The sequence below is a fragment of the Chiloscyllium plagiosum genome, unplaced genomic scaffold, assembly GCF_037043375.1.
Source record: "Chiloscyllium plagiosum isolate Xiang-an unplaced genomic scaffold, Cpla_swu_hap1 HiC_scaffold_43, whole genome shotgun sequence".
Classification (NCBI taxonomy): Eukaryota; Metazoa; Chordata; class Chondrichthyes; order Orectolobiformes; family Hemiscylliidae; genus Chiloscyllium; species Chiloscyllium plagiosum.
In genome coordinates, this window is record NW_028270181.1 from 14016080 (window position 1) to 14028654 (window position 12575).

The following is a 12575-nucleotide window of genomic DNA, read 5'->3' on the forward strand; positions in this document are numbered from 1 at the left end:
TGTTTGCCGTTATATTTTGTGAAATTGTTTAGTTGTGGTTTTGTTCTAAAAATGTGATCTTTTATAGCTTGTGTTTAGAACTATGTAACTCTTGGTGGTATAATTAAAAGTAGGAATTGTGAAGCACTTTTTTCAGGTATTGTTTTGCAATCTTTTTCCATTCTAATGACAAAATAACAGAATAATTGAGGGGCAAGGTTGACAGATATGGATATCCGGATCATGTTAATACAGTTGAGTTTGTTACTCTTGAGTAAATAAAGCATGGAAGGAAGCAGTTAATTATTTCATGCTGAGCTTGACAGGGTTGAGCCTGGAGGTGAAGCACGTCTGAGGGATGTTGCGATTGACAGTTCATCTAAATGTCAACTAGCTATAAAAAGATTTGCACTATCTTGTTAACCATATTGCACCTGATGCCTACTAATAAGTAAAGCCTAATTTGTGTAAGTAGGTAAACCAGGTTTCTAGAACGTAAGTTTTCACCTCTTCAATCCCTCTCCCTGGGTACCTCCCAATTCAACTCTAAAAGCAACATAATCAAGTCTAATAATTTTTTGAAATTACATCCAAAAGGATCTTTGGGACTTCCACCTGTGTTTCAACCCCAAGGTCTCATTCTTCACAAATCCCTTTCTAAGCCTCTCTACTTCTCTACCACTTATTTCTCCTTTAAAGCTCACCTCTTTGACAAAGCTTTTGCTTATCAATAGTTTGACAAAGGTTTTGGCAGCACCTTTTATCCAGTGATTTCTTGTGGTTTTCAACAGTGTTTTACCATGTCTGTGACACATTTTTTTTGTATGCTAAAGATGCTTTAAGCTTGCTAATTTAGCACAGTGGTTCTCAAACCTTTTTGGGTTGAAAAACTACTCTTCAGATGGGTTTGTAATCACTGATGACTTTCCACTACATCAACAGTTTTGAAGCATCTTTTATAAAATCTGCAATGCACTTCAGGAAAATTATAAAGAAAAATAAAGGGCATATTAGAATGGCTGACTGAAAGCCTGGATAAAAAGCCTAGTTTATAAAAGGCCTGTAAAGGAGCAAAGCAGTGCAATGAGGTTCTGGGAACAAGCTAACTGAATTCAATGGTGGAGAGCTTAAAATTGTAGATGCTAGAGAGTCTACAGTTAAAGAGCACTGCTTTACAGGTTGTAAAGGTGGAGGAAATTACAGAAGTAAGGAGGGGTTGAAGCTTTAGAAGCATTTGAGTGGATTCTTGTCCTATGGAACTAATGTAGGTCAGTGAGCATGTAGATCATGATCGGATAATGAGGGGAATGGATGTGGATAAAGTTAAAACATGGTTGCCAGTGTTAAATTATATTACTTTTTTTTAATATGCTATGAAAGTACTGCATGTGAAAAGTGTTTAAATAAAGCTTTAAATCAGCTTTTAAAATATGCTTCTTTGAAATTTAGTAGTGATGTATAAATATTTTTTTGAGAAATTTCTCCTCTCAAATAAGCTGAACTCCCATTAACCCCTAACCTCTTGATAGTTCTGAATTTACCTGGTAATCCTTGAGCTGCTTTTATTGTTCCTCTATGCCCACCATTCTCCTTTTTGAGACAGCCAGCCCACTCTGCTGCACGTGGGCAATCTCCTGTCTCATATTAAGTCTATCTCAGGCCACTATTTATTTAATTAATCTTGACCAGTGATTCACTTGGTTTCACATTTTCCCATCTTTAAGGCTCACTCTGCTCAGTGAACATTTGCATCTGGAAGAGGCCTTTTATAATTACTTCGGTGCTTACTCCTGGAGAGGCATTGAACCCTTCGTCTTCGAACTCCAGTACAGGTAGTTCTCCTATTAAAACTGTAGTTGCGTTCCAGTGAAACCTCGCTTCATAGATAAATTCTTAATATTAACAGTGGGGCCTATGGGAAAAGTGGGGTTAGGGACAGACCAGCCAAAAAAAACGATTGCTCCAAAAATCATCCAAAAGTCGAACACAGTATAGCACGGCTTGAATGAAGTTTGAAATCATATTTATTAATGAAACAAAAATTAATTTAACACAGTACATTTAAAAATGTAAGAAATCTGCCCTCTGTACAGTATCTCTCACAGAAAGCTGGTCTACTGGCAGTTAATATCACTCATGCGCAGGTCAGCACAAAGACCGGCACTGACATTGTGCATGCACAGAACGGTGCAGAGACATTGGCTCGGACATTGGCGCATGCGCAGAATGGCACAAAGACAGGCGCCAATGTCACGCGTGCATGGAATGGTGTGGACACTGGTGCACGTGCAGAGCGGCATGGTCATCGGTGCATGCGCAGACCGGTGTGGAAATTTTGGCGGTCATGGCGCATTCGTAGAACCAAGAATGCGAATTTATCCCCACTGGAACCGCGCTATTGCCAACAGAGGGAAATATACTCAAAAATACTGTTCCCTAATTCTTCAGTAATGTTAAAGCCAAACTGTGCTGTCGAAATGCGCATTATCCCAGAACTACCTGTATCCTCTGAATGAAAACAACACTGATCTTCTGGTGTATAACTTAAGTGGTGACTTTCTAAAGTTTCAAGTTTAGAGATTGAATTTATCCCTGTGGTTAGGACAAGATGTTGAAATGTAAGGAGAGAAAAAGTAATGGGGGCACACCATGGAACACAGATAGAAAAAGGCATACTTAAGAGGGACTGAGACACAAGCAGGAAGGTTGAAACAAAAACAGAAATTGCTGGAGAACTCTCAGGCCTCCTAGCATCTGTGAAGAGAATGTAGAATTAACATTTCAGGTCCGATGATCCTTCTTCAGAAGGATTAACTTTGACTCATTTGCTACCAGAAGTCATTGCAGACCAGCTATAGCAGGACTGATGGATAAGCAAAACTTGACATAATTGAATGAGTTGACTGTCATACAGTTGGCTGAGTGTGCAAAGCCAGTCAGGAGCACAAGGATAATTTAAGGAGGTGACAAAGCATGAGTGAAGATTTCATGTCCGTTGAGGTGAGGGTGAGGGCAAGTGACCATAATGCTTTAGAATATTCATTGCAATGTGGATGATATGAGCTTGCAAGCTTGAAGTTGGAAAGTGGCTGAAGAAGGGCTTACGCCCGAAACGTCGATTCTCCTGTTCCTTGGATGCTGCCTGACCTGCTGCGCTTTTCCAGCAACACATTTTCAGCTCTGATTTCCAGCATCTGCAGCCCTCACTTTCTCCTTGAAGTTGGAAAGTGTCAGTTTGATTCTCAAGACAGTGGCTTCATGGTGCAGTAGATGCAATTGCATGTTGAGGGAGACCAAATACATGTAAAATTTTTGTTTTGTTCAAGATTTATTCCTTATGTTGCCAATGACATTTGCCATCCTAAGTATAGGAGCATTAAGTAAACTCCAGCTGTGTGTTCTCAGTGACCTGCAATCTCGGATTTTCAGACAGTGCTCATGACAATGCCAAACACCACAGGTGTTGGAGGTCAAAGCTGACCCAGAGATATGATGAAAAGAGCAATGTTCACTACCTTTTTGTTTTGAAACAAATGCTCAGGAATTGTGTATGCACGTGTGTGAGAGAGAGAGAAAATTGAAAAAATAAAAATTATGTAGCAGATTCAGTAAAATGTGTATTATTTCGTAATTTCCAGCCTTATTTTATGCTGATTTCAAAAGTCAGGGTTCAAATCAAACAAAGGAAACAGTTTCTTTAGGACACTAATTTTACATCATATAGGTTTTGTATTGAATAAGTACTGTACTGATTTCACGTTTTTAGAAATAGATTTGTGCAAAATGCTCTACTTCACGCCAATATTGATTTTGAATTGCCTTGAATCTTTTTGTTAATATGTCAGTGTGCACTAGTAGTTGACTGTTGGGGGTTTTCTGGAGGAATCTTCTGGAGGAGATGGGTGACAGAAACTCACTGTTCAAAAGGTTGTTAGAGGCAGAAACCCTCATCACATTTAAGAAATATTGGATATGCGTTTGAAGTACAAAAGACATAGAACGCAATGTAACAAGAGGTAGAAAGTGGGATTAGACTGGAAAGTAGATTTTTTTTCTTTCAGAGCAAACACAATGCACGAAATAACCTCATTGTGTGCCATAAATCTTTATTATTTGCTTTACTAAGGGAAATCATGACCTGCTGATTGTACTGTGCCAGCCTGTGGAGAATGTTTCTTCTTGACATTAAGTAACCATGGAACTACATTTATTATCCACTAGGTAAAGTGAAATTATTATGTAGAGAAATGATGCATTACACAAAGAGACAAAACTTCCTTCATAATAGTACAGTACTTTGTAAGTATATATTTGACATATTCTGCATTGCAATATTTCTGATCAAAGTTCAAACACAAAAATGAAGCTTCTGTACCAGCTTTCTTTTAATTTATTATACTTCAGTATGGCTGAAATTTAGTATTCAAAATGTCCGTCTTCAGGTGAAGCTTTCCTGTGACAAATAAGAACTAATGCATCTATGTGCTGTGCAAAATAATTCAGAATTGTTAGCGGTGAACTACTTGTCAGTAAGTTCTTGAAATTAATACATGTATAAACTATTAAATAGAATTTAATAGTTTCCTTTTCTCTCTCCTTTTGGTAGTGTTTAATGCTGGCCTCTTGATGACACAAACTTTGAACAGCCTGGGGAATTGTAACAAAGTGCTCTCTCTTGCTTGATAATTTTGGCTTATAATTCAGAAGGATGAATTAATTTTTTCTTTGAATTAAATATGCCTGTCAGTTTTGTTTCTAAGAAAAGGTTATTTGGCTAAAATCCCTATATTGATTCGAAGATGAAGGTCTAATGGATAAGTTTATTTTCATTGAAGCAGTTTCTTTGGAATGATATTTACTTAGACATATTTGATTACAAATTTGACTTAAAATGTCAAACTTAACAATTCAAAGAGCTGCATTCTTCCCATTGTCAGGGTCTGTCAAAGTAAATCAACCTTGTCGGTTTATCAGCCTGGATAAATAAAATACTGTAAATCTGCACCTTTGTGTATGCAGGGGTATTGAAGCTGCCTTTTTACTTGGATTACTGATTTTCCCTTGTGATGTATGGAAATGTCTATGGTCATGTGACAGGTCTTAGTTTACTCGATTTGATGCGTTGTCGAGATTTGATTTAAAACTGCTAGGCCTGCTGCCTCAGCGCCTTCTCATCTAGTCCCGTCAGGGATACTCATTCATTTGCCACATGAGAACAGTTTTATAGTGACAAGCAGTCATTAGTTATGACAGTATTTAGTCAAGCCTCTTTGTGGCAATATAAATGTTCACTTTACTAAATTGCTAGTCAAGGCTGCCTGCCTAGGAAGTTGCCATCCTCCAACTAAATCAAGCCATTTGCATTTTTTCTTTGCTTCCATTTAATCAACGTCCTGCAAGCCAGTCATGATGAAATTACTCAGTGATTGATTGCTCTGACACTTCCTAGCCAATATCTCTAAATCAATTCTTGTGCAGGTCAGAGCCCTGAATATCTTTGTTCCAGATTTAATATGTAAATGCCCACTTTTTTTTGGCTGCAACCCAATTATTGTTACTATTTGCAAGATCTTTGTACTGGAAGACTTAACTTATAATATCTCGATTGTTACCTTTAAAAAGAAACAAGGCTTATAGTATGTCTGCAACACAGAAACAGATTTATAATGATTCTATTTCAAACATTAGAAGATGTTGAATGTCTTTCATTTTGGACGAGGCAAAAGGATAATGTCTTTTGTCCATTGAATGCCACTAGTATCATACATTCTGTGTGATCAAACTTTAATATTCTGAGTGAAATTTGTATTGATGAGCCTCTTGCAATTACCATACTTTGTCACATCTGGAAAGCAGAAGAAAAATTTAGTACTCAGGTTAATAATTATTCAGGATAGTGTCTATGTCATGCAGTATATGGAACTTGCTGACAGGTACCAGAAATTAGGTTCTGCACAAATTATTAACCAATGACAGCTTGTGTCTTTGGGCACAGACTCAAGGCTGATTGCCTTTTCATATATGGCATTTCTCAGGAGTTGACAAAAGTACTGAGAAGAAGGTTAACTATATTCAAATGTTATGTTTGTGAAGGAGTGATTGCCCCCAAACTGTATCAGAGAATATTTAAACTAAGTAAATAATTAGCTGAGAAGTTACAAGATATTGACTGAAATCACTGGGAAAAAATTTAGCAGTATTGAAAATAATAAACAATATCCCCTTTTCTCCCCCACAAGTTTGGTTTCATCTAAACAAAATGAGCTTTACTTTCTTTTCTCTCTCTTTGTCTCAACTTGGATCTACATAGTCTATGCACCAGCATTTACTATTAAGATGTGCACTTTTATTCCAATTATTCATTTGTCCATCTCTGAAACAAGTGGCTGAGAATAGTGCAGGAGCAACCAGATTGTTATTTCTGATTTCCATCACTGTTTTGCTTTTGTACTACTGCTTATGATAATTTTAGTTGTCTTCACTAATTTTGAGAGAATTTTGTTTAACCCTGGATTTCACTTTATGGCAGCATATAATAGAAATGTTTTGGGGCAATACTGTTCACTGATGTCACAGTGAGTACTTTCCAGGCATAAAAATCTGACCCCTAATATTGTTAGATGTGTCTTTCTGGGTTTCAGACTCTGGTTTTATGTTAATGCTCATTTTGTTTAGATGTAATGCAAGACAATCTAGATTCGGTGCAGAAAAGCTAAAATCTGGTAGTGTTTTAGATTAGATTAGATTCTCTACAGTGTGGAAACAGGCCCTTTGGCCCAACAAGTCCACACTGCCCCTCTGAAGAGAAACCCACTCAAACCCATTCCCTACCCTGTATTTACCCCTGACTAACACACCTAACACAGTGGGCAGTTTAGCATGGCCAATTCACCTGACTTGCACATCTTTGGATTGTGGGAGGAAACCGGAGCACCCGGAGGAAACCCACGCAGACACAGGGAGAATGTGCAAACTCCACGCAGACAGGCGGGCATCGAACCCAGGACCCTGGTGCTGTGAGGCAGCAGTACTAACCACTGAGCCACCGTTTTGAGATTCCATGGAGTACAGATTTAATCTGGGCATATCTCATGGATTTATATTTGACAACCGACTCTGAAACCAATGTTGCACAACCTAGGAAGTGCTGTAACATAGGAAACAAGCAGTCAGATGGCACTCAGCAAGCTCCTACAAAAAGCAGTAAGATAATGTTTATACGAACATGCAAGTTAAGAGCAAGAAAAGGCCATTTGCAATTCCCCCCCCCCCCCCCCCCACCCCAAAAGCCCTGTTTCACCATTTAATAAGATCAGGGCTGAGCTGATTCTCACCTCATCTTCGCATTCTTGCCTCCAGCCGATAACCTTTCTCCCCTTGCATACTATGAATCTATCCACCATTGACTCTGAAAATATTCAGAGACTCTGCTTCCACTGTCCTTTTGAGGACAAATGTTCTGAAGACTTTCAATTCTCTCTGTAAAAAAAAAAAATGCCTAATCTCCATCTTAAATGGGTGAATCCTGGTTGAAAAGCAGTGACTCCTGTTTCTCCATTCTCGTACACAAGTAAATGTCCTCATCAATCTACTGCGTCAAGCTCCCTTCAGCATCTTGCTTTTTCTGATATTTATTGAGGGACAAATATTGGCTAGGTCCTGGATATAATTTCTCTGTTCTTCTTTGAATTATGTGATACTTTGACTCAAACCAGCAGGTTGGCCTTCAGTTTAAAATCTCAACCAAAAATAGCACCTCCCTGAGTGCAGTACTTCCTCAATACTCTGGAGTCTCAGCCTTACTTTTCATGCTCGAGCTCTGCAATGGGACTTGAACTTGGAATATTGTTTCACAGTTCAGAGGTGAGCAAGCAACTATGCAAGCAGACAATGCAAACCAGTGATTCTGCAGATAATAGTCCTGAAACCATATCTGCTGATCTCATGAGTCAAAATGTCCTTCCAGCTGAACCTTTAGGGCAGGATGATGTTTTCATTCCCATCATTAGTGCAGTCCTTTATCACTGAGTAATCACCTCATTCAACCATTCCTAGATCAGGCCATCTATGCTAAGAGATACCTAGAGATGTGCTTAAAACTCCACATTTTGTCTATCATCAGGCCTTTCTCCTCAGTTTATTTCTGCCAGGTGACCTATGAGCTTACTTTCTCTGAGACATTTTCCTCATCAACTCTTTCAAAAATAAACAGATTTTTATTTTCATCTCTGATCACTGTTTCTCACACAGAGCCCATTCATCACTGAGCTACATTCTTTCCCTGCTATTGAGTAAGTTCGCAAATCAAGGAACATAGAAAGTAGGTGCAGGAGTAGATGATACATCAAGTCCACTCTGCCATTCAACACAATCCTTTATCTCAACTCCATGCACTTTCTCTTTCCCATACCCTTCGACAATTCTAGTCTCGAGAAATCTGTTTAAGTGGAACTTTGTCATTAATGACACACTAAAATGTGCATTTTAACTCCTTAAAGTTAATAAAGACAAAAATGTTGATTGTCCCTCTTAGTGATACCAGAAGTGCGTTAAGGAGACCGGTACTGGTGTGAGCTAGTTTTAAAGTAGCTATGGAAAAGTTAGATGTCTTGTACAGTTTTCATCAACTTTTACTTTGAACTTGGCTGTTTCAAAACTTTGAAAATGAATTAAGTTCACTGTACTTTCCTTCCCAACTTCCTCTATTCAGATGGAGCTTCTGTTTTGTCAGCACTCCTCTTCAGGTCATAATTGAGATTGATAACTGTACATGGATCTTCATTGTACTTTAGAATTTCAATTTCATTAAGGAACAGTGAACCAGTGTAGCTCAGTTTGGACTACAGCATGGGTGAGAAACACTGGATCCAAGGTGAAACAAGCTTTGAAGAGAAGAAAAGAGAGAGGGTTTGTTCAACAGGGCACTACTGACAGCTTTCATTGGAAGTGTGCAACCCTTCTGACCACTTGTAGCAGAGTCAATTAGACCACATGTTGGACTTAGCAACCACTTCAGAACTCATTGATCCTCACTCCTTGGGGGTCACCAAGGAAAGGATAAGGATTGGTCTTGTGTTAGCAGCCACAGTGCAAAGATAGCTTGAGAGTTGATGAACAGTATTAGTTTGCTGTATATGATCTGTACTGTCTTGCTATTTTATCAGAGTGTTCAGTCCAAAGAGGTTTTTGCCTCCTTTCTAAATTTGTTGTCTTCCGTCGTATGTTTTTTTTTATCCTGCCTGTTTCCCATATTTCTACTTAATAGGTTTTCATGTCATTTGCCGATTTAATTTTGTTTGGTCTTTACCATAGTGCCACATATGAGGACTCAGAACCAGCAGTTAATGACATTAGTCTAGCTTTCAGCACAGGACTGTCATGTGGAAATAATTCCAACATGCCAGATACATATGTCCTGTGAATAGCTAAATTTGAAATTAAGACTACACAGCTGCTTGAAAGCTAGGCATAAAAAAATTTGTACCAATTTTTGTGACCATGTTTTTACTAGCTTATTAATGTTTTGAGGTGGCAGCTAACTTCAACAGTGCCTAGAGGAAGCAATCCAAAACAGATTGGGTTAACTAATCTGTAACTCTTGATTTCCGATGGGTTTATATAGCAAATGTATACATAAGTAGGGTGTACACACTTGATAATGGGATAACAAAATTGTGCCTCTATAAATTTCTCTGTAGCTTAGTCCTAAATAATACAAAACTATTCTTCCATGCTTAGTATTCAGTTCAGCAAATAAGATAATTAATTCATCCTGTTGTATTTCCAAATGAATTGCTGTTGATTGTGAAATTTCACACACTTTTTTCAAATGACTACCAGCAGTAATGTTTTTAAGCATGAAATATTATTTAAAACTATAGTGAACCATTATTGCCCCCCCCCCCCCCCTCCCATTTATCTCTCAGTCCCCTTGGGCTCCCACCACATTCCTGATGAAGAGCTTTTGCTCGAAAAATTGACTCTCTTTCTCTTTGGATGCTGTTTGACTGGCTGTGCTTTTACAGCACCACACTTTTTAACTCATGAACAGTGAGTTACTTCAGGATTAATATAAACAATCGGGTTTTTAATTATTTTGTCCGTCTAATGAAACTTCAAATAGATCATGTAGTATTACTATAATTCTGTGGCAATTATTGTATTATATTTATCATAAACTATACTGTGGAATAAGTACTTTTAATTTAAAAAGAAAAATCTTAAATTTTGTCACAAGGCAATGCAGTACTGCTGTACAGGACATAATTTCATTTCCTGAAACAACTTAATAATTTTTTTATTTTTCTTTAGGATTTAAGTGACGTTGAAACACAGCACCTTCTTCAGTTCCTTCTACCTAAAATGGCCGAATTAGCTCTGCAATTGCCAACTCTTTGTACCAAGGTAGGCAACAACCTGGGTTTAAAAAAGTTTAATTTTTTGAAACTTTTTAACCAATAAGTAATAGAAGAGATCAGACTTTTGGACCAGGGTTATATTTTGTGAACCATTATTGCTTGTTTCTCATTTCACATATAGGAACAATAAGGTCAAGAGAAAAAGACACACCTATGAGACAGCGTGGTTATCAAAATCTTTTGGGGTGGCAAATAAAACAATTTTAAACATATTTATGTTTTTCTCAAACGTGAATATTGGATATAGTGTATTTTAGATCCCACTGAGTTGCATCCTGTTGGTGAAATCACTGTAATGTTCTGACTAATCAGCTCTGCTTGGGGTGGAAGAATATTACTCGAGGCAAATGAAAGGAAGCTTTCATCGGTATCCATCGGATCTGGAAATACTTCATGTTTACAGTGAATATTTACAATGAAACCAAGTGGACCATTTTATAGCCTATAATAAGCAACAAAACACATCCCACTAAAAGGGTATTTGTTTAAGTGATTAATGATTAATGTAAATCATCGGGGAAAATAACTGACAGAAGACATGGGAATGTATATCAATTTTTGATGTAACTACAAATGTTTGTACCCCAACAACTAATTTGGTATTGCACTGGTGAAGTGATCTAAACTTTATTGAAGTTATCAGTTTCTAGCAGTAAGTCAGAGACGTGGCTTCAAATGCACTGAGATCTTGTTAGACATTTTAGTGTGAGTGCTGCCGATGTCAAAGATCTGCAATCTTTCTATAACATATTAAACCAAACTCCAGCCTCCTTGTTCATAGGCTTATTGAGCAATTCAATGAACAACAAAAATGATGCACTCAACATCATTATTTCCCTCAACAACAGATTAATTGGAGGTATATAATTTACCTATTGGCTATTGTGTTTGCCAGAATAATTATGACTCCAAAGTAATTCATTGGCTACAATGAGCTTTGGAAAATCCTACGATTGGGCAAAGGTGTTATACACATTAATCTGTTTTCTTCTTTGAATAACAAAACTGCTTTTCTAGTTATTTGACAAATTAACTTTAAAATGCATTCTTTCATTAGGGTTTTAATCCCAACCCTAATTGTCCTTCCCTTGAGAAAGTGGCAGTGAGCTGCCTTCTTCAATCACTGCAGTTCATTTGATGTGGGTATAAACAATGCTGTCAAGGAGGGAGTTCCAGGACTTTTAGCCAGAGGTAGTGAAGTAGTAACAATGCAATTAGAAGTTATGAAGTGTGGTTTGGACACCAACTTATAGGTCGTCGTGTTCACATGCATTTACTACCCTTGTCCATCATTACCTGCGTGCACGCTCCCCATCTTGCATGTGCTCTTATCTCGTCCACGATATCTGCCATGCCCCGTCCATGCTCATTCCATCCCCCATCTCACCTATGCTCTTCCCCACTGTCCTCTCTTACCTGTGCTCCCCCACCCCATCACCCATCGCTCCCTGCTATCCACCCCTAGCCCGCGTTCTTATCCACACTCCGCCCCTCGCCTGTACCCCTCTCGTCCATGTTCTCCTCTTTCACCTGTGCTCCTCCCCTCTCGCCTGTGCTCTCTTCCTGCCTAATCAATTAAATGTTTAATTTTACTAGCCTTTTGAGATTCACATACTAAGTCAGACAAGCTTTCCCCACGTGAAAAACTGTGTCTTTGATCAGTTTAAGAGCACTGTTCGTCTTCGGTGGAGATTTAGCGCAGGCATTAATTCCCTAAATCGATGTCGGACTGCTGGTACTTTGGAGAATTGATGTTCACTCAAGAGTGTCAACCTTTTCCTTCATGGATAACTCTCCTTTCTTTGAGACGATTAGATCACTGACACCGATTTCAGCTGAGTGTAAATCATTGGCTACAACCAACCTGATGCAATTTAATCTATTGAGGAATTCTCTGCTTGGGAGAGCCCAAGTTGGGAATGTTAGGTAAAATTGGTACCTTGCTACTACTGAGATATCTTTCTTTTCTCAGATGTATTTGTGGAAGATGTAAAGAGGACGTATTGAACTGCACTTAACTTTTAAAATTACTTTCAATTACTTTCTGCTGTGTGTCTCGGGCTGACTGTCAGCTCTAATAAATCGCTTCTTCTTTGTAGTCAGCATTTTCTGCCGCAGTTTTATGAATAAAATTTGTACTCAATTCCTAAAGATGATTGTTGCCAGCAAGAGAAACAA

General features: G+C 38.2%; 1 protein-coding gene across 2 annotated transcripts in view; it reads left to right on the forward strand.

Annotated features, from left to right (window-relative positions):
- Positions 1-12575, forward strand: part of parga (poly (ADP-ribose) glycohydrolase a) — a 204259-nt gene that overhangs the window by 65892 nt on the left and 125792 nt on the right. For both annotated transcript variants that reach the window (XM_043679037.2, XM_087982399.1), the window contains exon 8: positions 10291-10383. In XM_043679037.2, coding sequence (XP_043534972.2) covers positions 10291-10383 — 93 coding nt within the window. The remainder of the gene's footprint in view (positions 1-10290; positions 10384-12575) is intronic.